A 19,822-nucleotide genomic window follows, 5' to 3' on the forward strand; every position below is an offset into this window, starting at 1 on the left:
TATATTTTCTTTCTTTCTTTGTTTTTAGAGAAAGGAAGGGCGATGGGTAGAGAAATAGAAATATTGATAGAGAGGAACATCATCGATAGATCTGCTGCCTCCTTCATGCCCCCCCTTCCCACCCACCAGGGGATCCAGCCTGAAACCCAAACATGTGCTCTGACCAGGAATCTAACCAGCCATCCTTTGGTTCCTGGGTTGACATTCAACCTCTGAGCCACACCAGCCAGGCCACCCCAGGATATTTTTTCATGAATTTATAGAAAGAATGGAAGGGAGAGAGGAAGGGAAGAGAGAGAGTGACAAAGATAGGTGTGAGAGAGACATATTGGTTGGTTGCCTCCCTTACAAGCCCTGACCTGGCCGAGGGATGGGGCCTGCAACCGAGGTATGTGCCCTTGCCTGGGAATAGAACCATTGAGGAAAATGAGCTATTGCTGGCTTTTTAATTTAGGTATCTGACCTCTCTTTCCAACTAGACTGAAAGTTCCTTGAAGCTAAAGTGAAGTCTTAAGAGTTACAGGCATATGCCAAGTATCCGGCATAGACAACATAGCCAGGCAATCTACTGAAAGCTCCATAATCGCTTTTTGGACTTAAATAATTTTAATTTTCCCAACCTCTCAGCCCTTCTTCCCTTTGCTCAACACCCTCCTCCTACATTCAGGATTCTATTTCACCCCTCATTCATCCCAAGGGCTGCAGTAGAGTCCAGGGAGAGGTCGGGCATGGGTCCAAGTGGAAGTAAGGGCCTTTTTATGACCAGCTCTACATCTTCAGGCCTTGCTGAGGTCCCAGTTTTGAACAAATCAACATAAAACTATTTTGTATCATTTGTAAGAGGTGAGAGTAGCAAGGATCCAAGGGTTACATTCTATCCAAAACCAGATCACCTAGGTTCAAACCTTTGTTTCAGTATTTACTAGATCCATGACCGTGGGCAAAATACTTAACCTTTCTGCACCCGGAGTTTCCTTATATGTAAAATGGGAGGAACAATAGAATCTTACCTCACAAGATTGTTGAAATAAAAGAGCAAACATTTGAAAAAGTGCTTAGATTTGTACCTGAAATGTAAAGGAAAAAAAAAAAAAAGCTCAAAAGGTGTTTGCTGTTGTATTGTTTACGTTTACTACCAACAGTGTCACAGACAATCGGTAACCTCAAGCCCACATAAATTAGAAATATCTCCTGTGACTAATCATAATAATAGTAGTAATAATATTATTACCGGGTACGGCACACTTCCTGTGTGCTCACCTTGCATTATCTCCTCCCTAAAGGGCTGACAACATCCTCACGAGGAAGGTGCACTATTATTACCCCCATGTGTAACTGAGAGGCTAAGTCATTTTCTCAAGATCACAACGCCAGCAAGTGGGAAAGGCACATTTACTCTCTTATTTGCCATTTATTGAGTCCTGACAGGGGAGAAGCCCGTGGGTACAAAGGTAAACAGGAAGTTTCAGTTTCCCGAGAAGAGGCGGGGCGGCCGGCGTGACGGGCACCCAGAGTCCGAACCTCGAGACGTAATGTCTGTAATAGCGGCGCACGCCCTCCGCGGCGGCTCCGGGCCCTCGGACAAGGAAGCCCTGGGCGCTCAGGATCCACGGGAAGCGAAGACGCGGCAGTTACGGGACTCGCAGTTGTCTTTTCACCGACGTGTCCTGTCACCGCCGTGTCACACCGAAAGGGGTCAACAAAGCCGAGCGGAGGCCCGAGACTGAGCGCCCCGTCCCGAAGCCGGTCCAACCGGCCAGGGCAGCGCTGAGAGGGGTTAAGGCGCGCGGGCGGGGCGGGGCGCAAGCGCGGGGCGGAGGTGGGGCCCGGCCTGGCCCGCCCCCCGCCCCCGCCCGGCTGCTCCAACCCCGGGGCGGGCTGGGGTGCCGCCCGGGCAAGGGCCGGGAGTTGGGCCGCGGCGTCCCCGTCCCCGATCCCGTCCCCGATCCCGTCCCAGCTCCGCAACCTGGACGCGCGGGGAGGAAGGTGAGCCGCCCGGGCCGGCCGTGCGGGCGGCAAAGTTTGGCTCCGAGAGGAAGCGGCCTCCGGCGCCGGCAGGTGGCGGCCGGGCCTGGCCCCCGGCGCTCGCGGCCTGCGGACGGGCTCCGGGCGAGGGTGCGCCCGACGGGGCCTCGAGCGGGTGGCCGGGCCGCGGGCGAGAGGGGAGGGACGGCGCGAGAGCGGGCGGCGGCGCCGGGGAGACAGCGCCGAAGTTGGCGAGAGGCGCCGCCCCGCCCCCAGCCCTGGCCCCCCGAGAGCGGCCCGAGCCATGGAGCCCCCGCGGGGAGGCGGCCCTGCGGGCCCGGGACGCGCGGAGCGGCGCCTCCTCCCCGCCGGGTAGACCACGGAAGCTGCCGGACTTCTGCCCCAGCGGGCCGCTCAGGATGCCGCCGCTCAGCCTCCTCTTCCTCCTCCTGGGTGAGAAGCAAACAGGACTCCTCTTCCTCTCCCGCCCCCACCCTCGCCCCCGGCTGTCACCCCCGGACGCTCTGCGCTTTCCTCCTCCGAGGCCCCTCGCCCTCCCCGGCCAGCCCGAGCCTCCCGTCCCCCGCCGCCCCCAGCGCTGCCCGCCCAGCCCCTGGGAAGCCCGAAGTCTCTGCCCTCAGCTTCCCTCTGGCTCACCCAGGCCCCCGCACCCACCCCTCAGGCTATGCTGCCCGAGGTCGCGAACTGCAGTCTCCCCCTGCTCCCGCACCCCCTCCCACAAACTACCCGGAAGTCCCAGCTGGCTCCTTCCCTCCCGGAGTGGGACAGGTGGAGCGAACTTCTAAAAATGACTCCTTCTCCTGCCCTTTCTCTCTCTCCCTCTAGGAGGCGCGCTGGCCCATCCAGACCGGATCCTTTTCCCAAATCCTGGTGAGTAGATGATGCATGCCTCTGGGGACTCGGGGCTTGGTAAAAGGAGGGAAGCCCCACGGGAAGGAGTCTCTCTTCCCTAGATTCTTACTGTACCTGCGTAGTTTTTGAGTGGAGAGTATCCACCCTTTATTTCACAGGTGGGGAAACTGAGACCCCGTGTGAACCCTCACCTGGTACTTAGGTACAATTTTGTGTTTCCCCCAGTCGCCATGCTTGATCTCCTAGTCTCCCTGAGGCTAGAGACAGTATTTTCGGTTCCTCCTGGTCCAAGGGCTGACACAAAGCAGACATCAGATTGTATATACTGTTGGTACTTAAGGCGAAGCTATGATGCTTGTGGGAGGAAGGGGAGCCACTGAAGGCTATGACTACATCAAGTATGGGAAGGAGGGCAAGTTGATATGCTCCTTCTTGAAGAGACCAGGACCTTGGGGGCTTCAAGTCTGGGGAGGGATAGGATAGTAACACTCTCAGCCAGTGTCTCTGCCTCTCTCACCAGCCTGTGAAGACCCTCCAGCAGTGATCTTGGAAGTACAGGGCACCTTACAGAGGCCCTTGAGCCGCGACAGCCACAGCTCCCCTGCCAACTGCACCTGGCTCATCCCTGGCAGCAAGGATCAGACAGTGATGATCAGGTGAGCAACAGGGCCAGACTCTATTCCTCTCCCTGCTCCTCCCAGCTTCCTCATGGGGAAACCTTCTTTGTGGAATTCCCATCTCTGTCAACAGGGGGAAGAGTAGAATTTGATTTGGCCTCATCCAGTGGTTCCCAACCTTTTTTTGGCCATGCCCCACCTAAGCATCTCTAAAATCCTGATTCCCCCGCCTCCCCCATGACATATAATTCTTATTTCCCAAAGAGTGTACTCCTATTCAAGTGGAGGAAGCCTAAAAGGCCATTAACTTGTTCTAAACAAGCTTCTAAAGAGCATGGCATCCATGAAAGAGAAAAATAAAAGAACAAAAAGATGGTTGAAGTACTGAGGAAGCAACCAGTAAGAAATTGTTTAAATGATAATCCTACATAATAAAAGCCAGGCAACTGAATGGTGGAATGACCAGGACGACTGGTCGACTAGTTGCTATGATGTGCACTGACCACAGTGGGAGCAGCCACTCAGAGGGCGGGTCCACAGCCACTCATGATCATTTCAGATGCATAGCTGTTCCCGTAGCAGGCCGATCCCCGCAGGCCACACCCCCCACCAGTGCACGAACCTTGTGCACCGGGCCTCTAGTAATAATATGAATTGATATGAAAAAATAGCAAATAAAGTTTCAAAACATATCATAGAGAATTGAAATGCATTAATATGTCACAATATATATTTATATGAGGCCCCTAGAATCATAAGAAATGCAAAATACTCAGTTAATAACTCATCCTCAAATTGCCCTTCTTAAAAATCAAATTGTGCCCCACGTTGGGAACCACTGGCTTCATCTGTCCTAAAAGCCTTCCTTGTTCTGAACCAGACACAGTGAATTGGATCTGGGTGGGGATGGTCATCTCTGAAGGTCAACAGTCATTCTAGCCGAAACCGGTTGGATAGAGCGTCAGCTTGGGAACTGAAAGGTCCCGGGTTCGATTCCGGTCAAGGGCATGTACCTTGGTTGTGGGCATATCCCCAGTAGGGGGTGTGCAAGAGGCAGCTGATCGATGACTCTCTCTCATTGATGTTTCTAACTCTCTATTTCTCTCCCTTCCTCTCTGTACAAAATCAATAAAATATATTTAAACAAAACAAAACAAAACAAAAACACTCATTCTAGAAACATCCTTGGGTTCCTATATGGCTGCTCTGAGGAAGTCCTTAATCCTTGCACATCTTTACCTAGGACTCAGAGCTATTCCCTTATCAGCTAGACCATTCCTCAGCCTCCCCAGATCTCGTGAATAATCCAGGTCTCCCAGGCTCCTCCAACCTTGGGCCATGAGGTTGGGCCCATGTTAATTAAGTTTCTGGCTATTTGCTTCACACAGTTCACTTTTCATGTATTTACCCAGAAAGGGGTAGGGGAATGGAGAAGGAAATCTGTGGAGAGGCTTTTGGAGCAGAGGGATCAAAGTGCATGGTGATCCAAGCCTCACTCCCAGGCATGTGGAGGGAAGGCAAGTTCTGGTTAATGGAACTGTATGGTTGCTGTCAGTTCCTGCTAACACTGTACTTGAGCGACAGAGCTGCAACAGCTGGAAAGCAGTACTCCTGTTCATGTTGCAGTCCCAGAAGACAAGACTGTTTTTCCATGGGAATCTGGGATATATCATATAGTCTTAAGGTGCCACTGGCCTCTGGTAGGATGAGTGCCATCGACTACCAAGGAATTTAGCTGACTGAATTTTCACTTAGCTATTTGAGTTGTGGATAAGTAGATGCTCATGCTTTTGCGGGTAGAAAAGTCCTGGGGGAGGAAGAAGCCAGCGGTAGTAGTCAGAACTATCTCACAGCCCTGGGCGGTGTAGCTCAGTTAGGTGGACCATCGTCCCGTACACCAAAAAGTTTGTGGGTTCTGTTCCAGGTCAGGACACATTCCTAGGTTTCGGGATCCATCCCCAGTCACGGCTCATACAGGAGGCAAAACAATTGATGTTTCTCTCTCATGTTGATATTTTTATCTTTTTCTCTCTCCATTCCTCTCTCTAAAACAAATAAAGTATCCTCGGGTGAGGATCAACAAAGAAAGAATATCACATCCTGCTTTCCACCCCTGTAGGTTCCAAAAACTGCACTTGGCCTGTGGCTCAGAGCGCTTAATCCTGCGCTCCCCTCTCCAGCCACAGATCTCCCTGTGCGAGGCACCGGCCAGCCCTCTGCAGCTGCCTGGGGGCAATGTCACCATCACCTACAGCTACGCCGGGGCCAGAGCACCCATGGGCCAGGGCTTTCTGCTCTCCTACAGCCAAGGTAGACTGGACAGGGTGTCCCTGGGGCTATGGACACAGGCAGTGGAACCCCCAGGGAGGAGGGAGGACCCACCAGCTCCCGTGCTTCATAGCTCCTCTCCCTGGTGCCTCTGCAGATTGGCTGATATGCCTGCAGGAGGAGTTCCAGTGCCTGAACCACCGCTGTGTGCCCTCCGCCCAGCACTGCGACGGGGTCGATACCTGTGGAGATGGCTCGGATGAGGCAGGTTGCAGTTCAGATCCCTTCCCTGACCTGGTCCCTGCCTCTGACCCCTCCCCACCCTGCAATCACACCTTGGAAGACTTCTATGGGGTCTTCTCCTCCCCTGGATACTCACACCTGGTGTCAGTCTCCCGCCCCCAGTCCTGCCTCTGGCTGCTGGACCCCCACGACGGCCGGCGCCTAGCAGTGCGCTTCACAGCCCTGGATCTGGGCTATGAAGATGCAGTGCATGTGTACGATGGCCCTGGGCCCCCCAAAACGTCCCGGCTGCTGCGCAGGCTCACCCGCTTCAACAATGGCAAGGCTGTCACCGTGGAGACGCTGTCTGGCCAGGCCATTGTGGCCTACCACACAGTTCCTTGGAGCAGTGGTCGGGGCTTCAATGCCACCTACCACGTGCAGGGCTATTGCTTACCTTGGGACCAACCTTGCGGCCTAGGCTCCGGCCTGGGGGCCAGTGAGGGCCTCGGGGAGCGCTGCTACAGTGAGGCCCAGCGCTGTGATGGCTCGTGGGACTGTGCCGATGGCACAGATGAGGAGAACTGCCCCAGCTGCCCGCCTGGACACTATCCCTGTGGGGCTTTTGGCACCCCTAGTGCCACAGCCTGCTACCTGCCTGCTGACCGCTGTAACTACCAGACCTTCTGTGCTGACGGAGCAGATGAGAGTCGTTGCCGGCACTGCCAGCCTGGCAACTTCCGATGTCGGGACGAGAAATGCGTGTATGAGACATGGGTGTGCGATGGGCAGCCAGACTGTGCTGACGGCAGCGATGAGTGGGACTGCTCCTATGCCCTGCCCCGCAAGGTCATTACCGCTGCAGTCATCGGCAGCCTGGTGTGCGGTTTGCTGCTGGTCATTGCTCTGGGCTGCACCTGCAAGCTCTATGCCATTCGCACCCAGGAGTACAGGTCAGCTGGCTTTAGAGGAGGGGGGCTGGAGGGTGAGACAGGGCCGGTGATGCCACGGGAGACCCGGAGGGTGCCATGTTGGGGATAGTTCAGTGACCAGCTTATGGGTTAGCTCGGGGGGTTATCCAGCTTGGGGAAAGAGGTTCTTCTTTGAGGAAAGAGCAGGTCTATGTTCTGAAAGCCATCTCAAGAAGGAGGGGACCTCAGGTGACTTTTGGGAAAACCGTGGTATAGCTTCAGTTGTCCGGTCCTGGGTGTGGCGGGAAGAGGCCTGTCCAGGCTGGGACAGGCTCCTGCAGCTGGACCACCTGTGACTGAGCAGCCCTCATTCCTTCCAGCATTTTTGCCCCCCTCTCCCGAATGGAGGCTGAGATTGTGCAGCAGCAGGCACCCCCCTCTTATGGGCAGCTCATTGCCCAGGGCGCCATCCCACCTGTGGAGGACTTCCCTACGGAGAATCCTAACGATGTAAGTCACTACCCCAACTCTAGCTCATCCTGCCCCCAACCCACTGTGACCCTGCCACTGTCCCTTCCTCCTCTCAGGCTTCTGGCCCTCATCCCTCCGACTGATGTCTCCTCCTCTCCCTGCAGAACTCGGTGCTGGGCAACCTGCGTTCTCTGCTTCAGATCTTGCGACAGGATATGACTCCCGGGGGTGCCTCAGGTGCCCGCCGCCGCCAGCGCGGCCGCACTGTCCGCCGCCTGGTGCGCCGTCTCCGCCGCTGGGGCCTGCTTCCTCGAACCAACCCCCCAGCCCGAACCCCTGAGGCCAGATCCCAAGTCACACCTCCTGACGCTCCCCTTGAAGCCTTAGATGGCAGCACAGGTCCAGCCCGTGAGGTTGGGGCAGTAGGTGGGCAGGATGGGGAACAGGCACCCCCACTGCCTGTCAAGGCTCCCCTCCCATCTGCCAGCATATCTCCAGCCCTCCCTGCTGTCCTGGAGGCCCCAGGGCCACTGCCTTCAGTGCCCCTAGAACCATCACTGCTGTCTGGAGTGGTACAGGCCCTGCGAGGCCGCCTCCTGCCCGGCCTTCGGCCGCCAGGACCAATCCGGCCCCCAGGACCAACCCAAACCCCACCTGAACCCCACACAATAGTGCTGTCCCCAGAGGATGAAGACGATGTACTGCTGGTGCCACTGGCTGAGCCAGGAGTCTGGGTAGTTGAAGCGGAGGACGAGCCACTGCTTGCCTGAGGTGACCAAGACTCTCCCGGGGGCTCTAGTCACATGACAACAACCTTTAGAAAACAGCTCAGCTTCACTCCCACCACTTCCCTCCCCGGCTCTAGGTCTGAGGGGACGTGGTGAGCCTTCCTTTGGGCCTGTGTAGCTGCTGTCAAGTTAGGTGTCCCTCAGGCAGAGAGAGGGCTCAGAGCTCCCTTTGCACCTGGCAGAGATCACAGTCTCTCCACCACCACCCTCTCCTCACACCACCACCATTTGGGTGGCTTTTAAAAAAGTAAAGTTCTTAAACAGGCGTCCTCAAACTTTTTAAAGTGGGGGCCAGATCACGGTCCCTCAGAGAGCTGGAGGGCCGGACTATATGAACTACTAATTCCTACTGTAACACCTCGGCTGTGCTCACTGCCCAGAAAACCTGGCGGGCCGGATGTGGCCCGCGGGCCGTAGTTTGAAGACGCCTGTAAGAGGTCTTAGGCCTGAACACTCCATCCTTAACAATTCCCCACCAAAGTGGCCTTAAACACCTGCGTGCTAATTGGCTGGAGACCTCTAGGCTCCAAGGGAAGGATTTCGGTAGGGACTGTGGTTTTGCCAACTGTGATCCTTCCTATAGGGCCTGGCTCAAAAGAAAGAAAAGGAAAAAAAAAAAAAAAGAAGAAGCACAACAAATGCTTTTGTCTGATAGGTCATTGCCCAGAAGTCAAGGTTGAAAATAAAGGAATCAGAAATTTAAGATTTTTGTACATGAGCTGTGAGCCTGAGCCCTGCCTCTCTACCCGTCTCAGCTTATGCTCCTTCCTGTGTAGGTTTTTGCTCTGCCCTCTTCCTATTGATCTAATCACACACACACTTGTGGGGGTGTTTTTACCACTCAGTGGGTAAGAAAATCCTAGGGATCCTAAGAAACAACCCTTTTCACCTTCACTTACCACCTGGGGCCCAACTCTACAGGGATTGACACCAGGGTGAACACCAAGCCTCTATTCCCTGCCACGCCAGAAGTCTGGTGAGCCTGCTGGGCCCTGTAGCTGGAATGGTTTCCATTTGTGGAGTACTCCCAGGGTACACATCACAGGAGCACATGGTCCCTGATGGAATATGGGAGCTGTGACTCCTGCCCTCTACCCTCACCAATTACAGTCTGCCCTAGGCAAGACAGATGAATTTTTAGCAGGCTGTCTCGAAGCAGGCAAAAGTGAATTGAAAGAAAAATCAGAAACATTCTGAGTGTGAAGATGCTGGCATCTACTTGGCCAAATCTAAGAGGTCTTCCTGGAAGAAGGCCCAAACTAGGCTAGAACACTATCAGTAGTGGGAATAGAGTTGTGATTGCAGGCATGCTGAATGTCCACAGGATAAGCAGACTTGAAAGTGAAGGCTATAAGCTAGACCCTGAATCTCAGAAAAGGTGCAGGAACGCAAGCAGTAGCCAGAGTCAAAGAGCTGGAGAGAGTGATGGAGGAGAGAATGATCTGTGGAAATGTTGGAACCCAGCCTCTGGTAAGCAAGGTGATAGAGCTGTCCCAGAGTTTGACATGCAAATCCAGACAAAGGATATAGAAGAAAATATGGGGGTGAGTATTATGCCTCAGGAGCAGAGCTGAGGCATCCCTGGCAGAACGCACTCCCCCCCATCCCCAGGGAAACCCCCAACCTTGTCCTTGCCCTTCTGGCCTGGCCTGGCCTATCCTCACCCCCTTGGTAGAGGGCCCTGTTGATTATACCCTGTCAAGATCCTTATATGCAGTGCTGATTGCATAATGTTTCCTCCTTCCCAGTGAACAAGAGCCTAAGGAATGACAAAGGGGTATATAGTGCAGTCCTGGGACCCTGGCATCTTGGCTCCAGAAAGACCCAACTTCCTTTCACTGCAGATCCTCTCCAGACTTTGGAGAAGGGCCTCCAGAGATCTCCATTCTTGCTCACTGTTCTTCCTTTGGGCCTTCCTTCCCCAGTGCAACAATCCTGGGTCCCACCAATGTCCGACCCAGTGAAACGGAATGTTGATTTCCCCTCCCATTCCTCCACCACCTGGTCTCTACCTTCTTCCTGCTCCTCCTGTCTTGCCTACAGCCATCTCAAAACCTTCAACCTGGTATCTTCATCCCTTGTCCTTTTTTTTTTTTTTTTTTTTTTTTTTTTATAATGAAAATGGACAGATTCAGAATGCTGGAGGGAGAACTTGAAGGTAGAGTTCACTAGGAAGGCCTGTGTGTATAGATTCATGAGCCTAAAAGAACCTTCTCTGGGTGCTGGGTGTGTGTGCTCTGGGAGATGCAAGCAGGAACACTTAGCAGCCACAGTGACGCTCCAGGTGGTGGGGAGAAGGAATTGGCCTTGCACAGGCAGGAAGAGAAATCTAATAAAACAGGGTCCTACCTAGGAGAGGGTGGTACATTGGGGAACATTCACCCAAGTTTATTTTAACCATGGCCCAAGGAAAAAGAGGCAACTTCAAACACTATCTGGATGGACACCACTATCTATGTGCCCAATATCAGAGCTGAATGAGGAGTGTGGTGGTCTCACCTTAAGAGGGGGATTGACTAGAAATGTGAGAACAACAGAATTCAGTTTTGGGTGTTTTTTTTTAAATATATTTTATTGATTTTTTTATAGAGAGGAAGGGAGAGAGAGAGCCAGAAACATCGATGAGAGAGAAACATTGACCAGCTGCCTCCTGCACACCCCCTACCAGGGATGTGCCCGCAACCAAGGTACATGCCTTTGGCCGGAATCGAACCTGGGACCTTTCAGTCCGCAGACCGATGCTCTACCGCTGAGCCGAACCGGTTTCGGCAGAATTCAGTTCTTGAGCAAAATCTGGGCCTGATCAAGTTCCAGTCTCTACTGGGAAGGAAGGGGGTCCCCCATCACATAGAATGGGCAGTGGGAGCACCAGTAATTGGGCACTCTGCTAAGTGTCAATCCATTATCCTTTGTGGCCAACCCTCACGACAAGGCTGTGCCATAGGCATCATAACACACAAGCCAATTCACAGGGTCAGAAGCAGCACCCAAAGAATTAGGGACCAGCCTAGTCTACGGAGAGGCAGATTTAAACCTGGGTTGGTTGGCTTCCAAATCTCACCCTTTCCCACTTTCATAGGATCTCCCATTCCTGGGGGAGCTTGGAGATGGATGCGCAAGTATACAGCACCTTACCAGTAAGAAAAAGAGATGGTGGTTTAAGGTGAAACCCAACCTGTTCTGTAGCCTAAAGCTGGTTGGAGGGCAGGCAGAAGTCATGGTCAAGGAGCCTTGCTGGGTTCAGCAGCCCGACTCGCTCATCTGGTATCAGAAAAAGGAATCCAACCATCTCATTGAGTTTTCCAGCTACATCAAGCTCACACCTTTATAATTTAAATTTTTTCTAAACTCATTTTAGAAGGAAATCGTTCTAAAACATAACATTCATATTTAGCTCATCGGTGTTCTCTAGACAGTGCTCAGCTCTGATGGGAGTCAGGGATGGGAGCAGCCCCTGGGAGCCAGAACCTAGTATAAATGTTTGTGGGATGCTGAGGATCGCTCATAGAAACCAATGGCTCCTCTTAAGCTATGTTTTCAGAAGTGATAACAGCGCCAGGGGGCTGTTGCCTTTATGCCAAATGATACTAGAGCACTTTTTAAATGCTTATGACTGCTTTAAAAGGTTTTTGTGGTGTTGCTTCCCTTACTAGCAGGCTATCAGGGTCACTTGCTGCTCTAAATGTGCTGATCTATGTGTACATGAACACACATGGACACATTAATATTGTGAATAACATAAATAGTCTATGATCAAAGACTGGAGAGTCTATCCTATGAGTAAAGCACATGAGTATTGTACCTGTTCAGGAGTCCTTTCTGCTCCCACTAGACCCCACAATGTTGCCCTGTAGTTGGTATCCAGATGTTAGTCGGATTACCATTTGCCTCTTCGATTGGAAAAGTCCACCAAAGACTGCAATATGGGTTGTTCCCAATAGTAGGAGACAGTTGGAATATTTAAGACAAGGAAGGCAGCACAGGGCAAAGATGAAGAACAATCTTTGGCATTGGAAAGATGTAGGTGGGAGTCCTGATGTCCCTACTTTTTTTCCAGCTGCATTATTGATTTGGAGACAGGCCACCCGCCTACAGCCATGAGGATAAAAGATACTGTAGGAAGACCTGACAAAAATGGTCAGCAGGGGCTAGGAAATCAGGAAATCACAATGTTCGGGTGCTTGCAGGTGTCAGGAAGGAAGTCCAAGAATAATTGGGCAGGAAAGGAACAGTAAATGAGACACCATCCTGGTTTTACAAAAGGAGGTAGACATCGTGTCTGCCTTGTGTAGCCAGAAGCCCTGGTGGCTGGCCGGGAGGGACTCCAGGGGAGGGGCTCGTATCCTATACCTGACCTTGGCATTGGGAACCTCCAAAGAGTTAGCCTCTCCCCTTTTTCCTGCTCTGATTAACACTCGGCTGGTTAGCCTGTCAGGGAGGGGGAGGAAGAGGAAGCCGCCTCAATGGTTTGCAGTACCTGAACTTGGTGACTTAAGGAAACAGCTCAAACAAAACAACCATCTCCTTTTCCTCAAAGCCCCACCTAGCCGAAACCGGTTTGGCTCAGTGGATAGAGTGTCGGCCTGCGGACTGAGGGGCCCTAGGTTTGATACCGGTCAAGGGCATGTACCTTGGTTGCGGGCACATCCTCAGTGTGTGTGTGTGTGTGTGTGTGTGCAAGAGGCAGCTGATAGATGATTCTCTCTCATCGATGTTTCTAACTCTCTATTCCTCTCAGTGAAAAATCAATTTTATATATATATATATATATATATATATATATATATATATATATATATATATATATATTTTTTTTTTTTTTTTTTTTTTTTTTTTAAAGCCCCATCTACCTGGGTACTTTTCTGGGCCTTAGCCTAGAAGGGGAGGTATGGGGATGAAGAGGATGACAGGGAAGCTTGGTGGCAAGGTGGGTGCCTCTTTTGGTTTCTGCCTCTAGACCTCCATTTAGCCACAGAGCACCTACTCCGGGCTAGATATTGGGCTAGGGGGCTGGGAACACAGAGATAAAAGATGCATAATCCTGGCTCCTGGAGAAAGACCTCCTGGGTCCTTGTGTCCCTGCCTCCTGCCTTCCTCAGCTCCCTCACCCACCAAACCCTCGCCCCACTTTCTCGGAGACCCTGTCTCTTCTCTCTGACTTTGTTCTATTGTGTCTTACCCTGATTCTGCAGTGTGTGCTCCCGGAGGGAAGCGACACAAAGCGGGGAGGGCAGAAAGGAGGGAATCCCGCTGACATCACTGTTCATTAGCATGTGTGACCTCATCAGGGGCGGGACAATTTCCCCAGGTGTCTAGGGGGGAGGACACGTGGGGGGGAGGTATTTAAAGGGAAAAGCTGACAGTGCTCTGAATGAGATAGCGGTACTGCTGGTCGCTGGGCTGCGCACTCACGCACACCGATGCATTCGGACCTGGACGCCGACATGGACGCGGACACGGAAACCACAGCTCTCTGCCCCTCCGGTAGCCACCAGAATTCCTCCCCAGGGACGCCCACACCAGGTGAGGCAGAGCGTGGCAGGTTTTGGCTGGAACCATGGGGGTGGGAGCCGAAGCTTTGGTGGGGAGGTCAGATCTAGGCGTTAAAGGAGCTTGAACCCAAACAGCAAGAAGGGGAGAGAGCACCTTGGAAAGGGGAGAAGCCTCCCACTCACACTAGGAATGGGGTTGGACTGGGGGGTGGGGAGAAGAGCTGCTTAAATGCCCCCTCCCCCTCACTCTCAGAGCTACGCTGGGGAAATTTGTACTTGTCCCCCTAGGTCCCACTCGTTCCCTAGAGGCAGGAGGAAAGGAACGGGAAAAGGGAAGGGGCGGCCCCCGAGCCGGGGGAATCACGGGCAAGGGGCTGCCCTGGGGACCTGTTGTAAGGGTTTCTTTAGCTCCGAGGCTCTGGCTGCTAGCCAAGTATTGATCCTGGGCTATTTCCAGCCTCTCTCCATCCCCCTTTGTTGTGTCTGTCCATCTTCCTCCTGTTACCCTGACCCATGCATTGTCACTCTCTTATGCTCCTGCTCTCTCCCTCTCCCTCTCTCTCCCTCTCCCATCCTTCCTCTTCCTCACCATGAATACAATATTTTTTCCAACTCATTGAAACAGCCAGGGATGCAGGATTCTCACGCACCGCCATGCACTGGGGGATACTCACCTACAGGGCCACGGGAGAGGCAGCCTCTCGCATGCACACACCCACAGAGACACAAAGCACACATCTCAAAGCGCAAAGGACCTTCCCTGGGATCAGGCTCCCCGCAAAGTTTTTGACTACCGCTACCCACCCCCACAGAACACGGCAGCCGCTCCAGTTTCTCATCGCTGAGCCAGCAAGCCAGGGGGTTGCCAGTGCAGGAAGCAGCAGGGGCCGGGCTTCTTGGCCGAAGGAAGAGCAGCCCCCAGGCCAGAGAGTGTGCCTATGTGTCCGTGTGAAGTGTGAGTGGGTGTGCAAGACTGCACACAGGTGCCTCCCCTGCAGGGGCAGTTTTGAATAGGTTATGGCTGGAGCCACTTTGGACAAGCCATCAGGTCAGCTCTTTGGTGCCGCACCAGTTCAGGCTTCTGGGGGAGTTTCAGTGGAAGGGGTCAGACTAAGGATTCTCGGCTCCTTCTGGGTCATGGACATCGGCTGGGCCTTTAAAGCTGGAACCACCAGGACTGAGCCCTCTGCAGAAGGCTAGGCATCCCCTGCTCATAGCTTCTGTCTCTTTGCCCCCCAGAAGCAAATGCCACACTGCTGAAGAAGTCAGAGAAACTGTTGGCAGGCTTGGACCGGAGCGGGCCGCCCTCTGCCCCTGGCCTCCCCAGACGAAGGGGCAGCATGCCTGTCCCCTACAAGCACCAGCTGCGGCGGGCCCAGGCTGTAGATGAACTTGACTGGCCACCTCAAGCCTCATCCTCTGGCTCTTCTGACTCCTTGGGCTCAGGGGAGGCAGCCACCACCCAAAAGGATGCCATCTTCAAGGTCATGCTTGTGGGGGAGAGTGGCGTGGGCAAGAGCTCCTTAGCAGGCACTTTTGGCGGTCTCCAGGGAGACGGTGCTCAAGAGCCAGAGAACCCAGGTATTTGGGGGAGCCCTGCAGGGGTTGAGGGTGCCTCCAGAGCTGGTCAGGGGTGGAGGAGCTCAAGGCATGAGCAGCTCCTGGGAGCCAGAACCTAAGAGAAGTTTCTCCAATGCTTTTTGTGGCATCCTCCCCGGAGGACGCTCCCTGGTTCTGGGATCTGAGGCGTCCTTGGTTACCAGGTTCACAAGAGTGGAGAGCTTCCTAATGGGCACCATTCCCTGTCCTTACTTCCCCACAGAGGACACCTATGAGAGACGCATCATGGTGGACAAGGAGGAAGTGACTTTAGTGGTTTATGACATCTGGGAACAGGTGAGAACTAACACGTGGCTCCGAGCAGGGGATGAACCCCCGGAGAACTGAGGAAGGGCGAAGCCTGGGGGAAGGCTGCTGTGTTATCATCTTAGAGAGCCAAGGCCCACAACAGTGTGCATTTCATGGCAACAAGAGCCACTTCCTTCCAGGGTCTTCTGATCCAGAGGAAAGTTTAGGATTTGAATTTGGCAAACCCTGCAGATGAAATCCAGGCTACACATTCTGAAATGGACCCTATCCCATACTTTTTTCAGCCTGGAAGAGTCTGACCCGGCAGGGGCTCAGGGCTCTGGAATGTCAGGGAAAGAAAAAGAAAAAAGTGAGGACTTGTGAACATAGGGATATAAATGGTTACTATATAGAAACAAGAGACCAGATTACATAACACTTGAATAGCAGTCATTTCTTAAACTTTCTTGAGCTTATTGTGTATCAGAAAATAGGACGGGTTACCCTACCTAGCCTAGGATCCTATGTCTCCAACTCTCCAGTGAGGGGCTCACATTACTAACTCGTACCTCCCCCACAAACACACCCTGGAGATGGAGATACTGCCATTCACTAGCTCTGCTGTTCTAAACAGGTGGTTTCTCCCTCACATCCCGATTCCTTGTCCTTGAGATTGCAGGTGCCTGGCAGGTTTTCCCATGCTCCCCAGCCCGACATTCTATGACTTTCTGCCCCTCTGCAGGGGGACGGTGCTGGGTGGCTGCAGGACCACTGCCTTCAGACTGGGGACGCCTTCCTCATCGTCTTCTCAGTCACTGACCGACGAAGCTTCTCCAAAGTTCCAGAGACTCTCCTTCGACTCCGAGCTGGGAGGCCCCACCACGACCTGCCTGTCATCCTCGTGGGAAACAAGAGTGACCTGGCCCGCTCCCGGGAGGTCTCACTGGAGGGTGGGTGTCCTGAACCTCATCATCCCTACTTGCCATCCTAAGGTATCTTCTCCCTTCCAAGTCACCCCTTTTCCATACGGCCTTTCTGCTATCAGGTGCACAAACTTAACTGCATTTAGCCCCCGCAGTCTCGCAGTGCCCATGCCTGGGGCCCCGAGGAGCCCTTCCCTTCACTCCCCCTCGCATCTTCTCCAACTGCCCCCCTTTTCCCTCCCCACGATCCCTACTTGTCCCTCTGGGCCTCGCACCCTTCCCGCCGCACACCCTGACCCTGACCCCGCCCCTCCCCGCAGAGGGCCGCCACCTGGCCGGGACCCTGAGCTGCAAGCACATCGAGACGTCGGCCGCGCTGCACCACAACACCCGGGAGCTCTTCGAGGGCGCCGTCCGCCAGATCCGCCTGAGGCGGGGCCGCGGCCACGCGGGGGGCCCGCGGCCGGAGCGGGGCAGCCCCGAGGGCCCCGCGCCCGCCGCGCGCCGCGAGAGCCTCACCAAGAAGGCCAAGCGCTTCCTTGCCAACCTGGTGCCCCGCAACGCCAAGTTCTTCAAGCAGCGCTCCAGGTCGTGTCACGACCTCTCCGTGCTCTGAGCCGCGGTCGCCATGGTCACCGCGGTCGCCATGGTCACCGTGGTCGCCATGGTCACCGCTCTCGGCTCGCCCCCCAGGCCCCGCCGCGCCCTGTCCGACTTCCTTTGTGAAGACGGCCGGGGCCGGAGGGGGGAGGGTGTAGACTCTAGGAAACCAAAAACTCCCCGGACGCCCCGGGGTGACCGCGTGAGAGGGGTGGGGGGCGGCCTCCGAAACGCCCGCCTCCGCCCCGGGCGCCAGAGACGGGCCTCAGCCCCGAAGGCGGGCGCGCCGACGGGCGGGAAGGTACAGTGTTTTGTTCATTACTTCGCGCTTCACCACCTCTTCTGTAGAGACCCTGAGACCGAGAACTGGAAAAGTGCTTTGTAGACTCTTTTACAGGGTTTTTCCATCTTTGTACTCTGCACGAACATGCCTCACCTTTAAGAGATTCTTAAAGGTAAAGACACAGAGACCCTTCTTGGAGACTTTTCCTATAACGTTCTGGCTCTTATCTGCTGCACTTGTCCACTTTGCCTTTAAGGAGTTAAATAAGGCAGGGGCCTGGTAGTGCTATTTTTTGAGAATTGATTTTGTGATATATCATTACACCACGGCACTTCCCCTTTAAGGCTCTTAAAGGTAAGGTGTGGACAGACTTTTGCCTTCAGATGCCAGCGTGAGTTGCTGAGCGGGTGGTAACTCCCCTTTGGCCAGGGCCCAGGAGGTGCCAGCAAGGGTCCACCTTTCCCTTTAGAATAAAGAATTTTTCTACTGCACCTGTTCACTTTGACTTTGTTTTCAACACCCCCACACAAGGGATGGATGTGGGAAACTCTTGTCTGTTATAGACAAGAAAACTCAGGCCCTAAGGAGCAAGGACCTACATTTCTAGGGAGGCTTCAGAACTGACTTGGTCCTGATGTAGGCCGTGACAGGTGACCACAGCCCCTTGGAGATAACTGGGTCTAACTCGTGCCGTTGCCTTTGCTGTTGAAGAAACAGGCCTGGAGAGGAGCTTGAAGTAATCTATCAGCTAGAATTTAGTAACTTAGTGACCCAGTAGTACCAAGTACCCATCTCTTTACCCTACCTTATACTGCAAGAAGCAGGCTAGAGGCTACATTTATTTCCCAGAGCTACATTCAGCTGTGACCTGGACTGGTTCGAGGTGAGGCCCACATACACCAGAGAGGCCCACCAGCTGGGTCATGACAGGGTCAGCCTGCAACTCCCCTGACAGGGATCTACCACCCCAGCTGTCACCTGCAAAGCCGGGTGAGCACTGAAGCTGTCAGTGCCTTCCCTGCTAACGCCCACGCCTGCTGCTGCCTGAGCCACGAGTTTGAACAAAGGGAACAGAGGCAGCCGCTTACACATGCAGTGCTAGCTACCTGAGCACCCAGGGGCCAGGCCTCCACCTCACCCACTCAGGTTCCCAGAACTTGATGGGAAGAGGAATGAGATGTCTGTCTTCTTAGTCCTTACAGCTGCAGAGGAACCAAGTGAGACTAGCCCAGCATGAGATAATGTGACAGTGACACTCTCCTTAGGACTTTATTCACTTTGTTAATTCTTTAATGACTGTATAAGGTGTTACTACCGTACCTGTTTTTACTGTGGAAGAAACAAGTTTAAGTAACCTGTCTGAGAGGTCAATAAGCAGAGCTGGGGTTCCACTCATGTCTGCTTGATACTTAATGATTTTATCAAGCTTTGCATCTGAGGTTGCCTTTTCACTAAGGATTAAGGGGCGGGGGGGGGGAGGAAGAGGAACAGTAGGAGAAATGTAGGCAACACAATGAGCAGGGCCGTGGGCAGTGGCTGTGGTGAAAGGGCCAGAGAAATTACATGGCTGTGGTAGAGTAAGCCAGCTCTAATCTCTGGGGACCATGAACAAAGACAGTTCAAATATTAAAATTCAGGAAAACACACTGGGCCCATTAAGAGACCAGATGGTTCTGCAGTTTAGTTGAAACTTCAGAGTCATGAAGAGGGGGGTAAGAGAGGAACATGGAAAAGAAGGTTTGCTGCCCTATTACAAAGGACTTTAAATGCTGGCAAAGGAGTTAGTGCTCTAGGCAATCAGATGGATGGTCTTTGGGAAGAGGAGGCTGGGAGAGGAGTGTATGGATTAGAGAAGCAGAGGCAAGGCCTAAGGACCTGAATGTAGGGACCAATCACAAGTGTTACATCTGAAGGGCAATGAAGGAGCAGCCCGAGAGAGAGAGCAGTAGGAAAGTAGACACAGCATGGGTTTGAGAGTCAGAATAGATGGGACTTGGCAACTGAGTGGCTGGTATAAAGAGGGAGCGGTTGCAGGTTGTGGGAGGATGCTAAGGCATTAAGAGTTAGGGGTTAGCCCAGCCAGTATGGCCCAGTTGCTTGAGTGTCATCCCATGTACTAGGAGGTCACCAGGTGAATTCCTGCTCAGGGCACATGTCTGGATTGTGGGCTGGATCCATTTATGTTTCTTTTTCATCAATGTTTCTATCTTTCTCTTCCCCTCTCTGAAATCAATAAAAACATTAAAAAAAAAAAAAAAAAAAAAAAAAGAGGCTCAGTGGTTGAGCATCAACCCATGGACCAAGAGGTCATTGGTTCGATTCTCGTAGGGGCACATTCCTGGGTTGCAGGCTCGATCCCTGGTTGAGGTGGGTACAATCTCTCTCCTTCTCTCTAGAATAAAAAAAATTTGAAGTACAATTTCTATCTATTTTCCCCCCAGAGAACTTTTCTTCACTCTTTAAAGACTGAGCTCCTTACATGGGCTTTGGTGGAGGTCGTGGGGCAGCACCCGCAGGTCTAAATCGGGGTGGGGAGTTGGGTCCTTCCGGGCTTCACGCGA

At 53.3% G+C, this 19,822-nt stretch overlaps 1 protein-coding gene across 3 annotated transcripts; it reads left to right on the plus strand.

Annotated features, from left to right (window-relative positions):
* Window positions 1-1,848: 1,848 nt before the first annotated feature.
* On the plus strand, window positions 1,849-17,752 carry LOC118724894 (GTP-binding protein REM 2). Of its 3 annotated transcripts, none has more exons than XM_036448635.2 (12): window positions 1,849-2,418; window positions 2,812-2,856; window positions 2,997-3,032; window positions 3,359-3,494; window positions 5,575-5,765; window positions 5,881-6,898; window positions 7,237-7,366; window positions 7,492-7,735; window positions 14,847-15,188; window positions 15,430-15,503; window positions 16,198-16,405; window positions 16,699-17,752. In XM_036448635.2, exons 1-12 carry the CDS (start codon window positions 2,385-2,387, stop codon window positions 16,992-16,994), a joined length of 2,754 nt encoding a protein of 917 aa, XP_036304528.1. In that variant the 5' UTR covers window positions 1,849-2,384; the 3' UTR covers window positions 16,995-17,752. The 3 variants fall into 3 exon arrangements, with proteins under 3 accessions (XP_036304528.1, XP_036304520.1, XP_036304539.1); XM_036448627.2 differs by lacking the exon at window positions 2,997-3,032 and adding an exon at window positions 16,471-16,480 and having other exon boundaries at window positions 16,643-17,752; XM_036448646.1 differs by lacking the exons at window positions 1,849-2,418; window positions 2,812-2,856; window positions 2,997-3,032; ... (3 more) ...; window positions 7,237-7,366; window positions 7,492-7,735 and adding an exon at window positions 12,973-13,638.
* The last annotated feature ends 2,070 nt before the right edge of the window (window positions 17,753-19,822 follow it).

Source organism: Pipistrellus kuhlii, unplaced genomic scaffold (assembly GCF_014108245.1).
Source record: "Pipistrellus kuhlii isolate mPipKuh1 unplaced genomic scaffold, mPipKuh1.p scaffold_m20_p_1, whole genome shotgun sequence".
Lineage (NCBI taxonomy): Eukaryota > Metazoa > Chordata > Mammalia > Chiroptera > Vespertilionidae > Pipistrellus > Pipistrellus kuhlii.

Coding starts and splice junctions, on each gene's coding strand:
- LOC118724894 (XM_036448627.2), top strand. CDS start 2,385: ATGCCGCCGCTCAGCCTCCTCTTCCTCCTCCTGG. Junction 2,419..2,811: donor CCTCCTCTTCCTCCTCCTGG/GTGAGAAGCAAA, acceptor CTCTCCCTCTAG/GAGGCGCGCTGGCCCATCCA. Junction 7,367..7,491: donor CTACGGAGAATCCTAACGAT/GTAAGTCACTAC, acceptor CTCTCCCTGCAG/AACTCGGTGCTGGGCAACCT.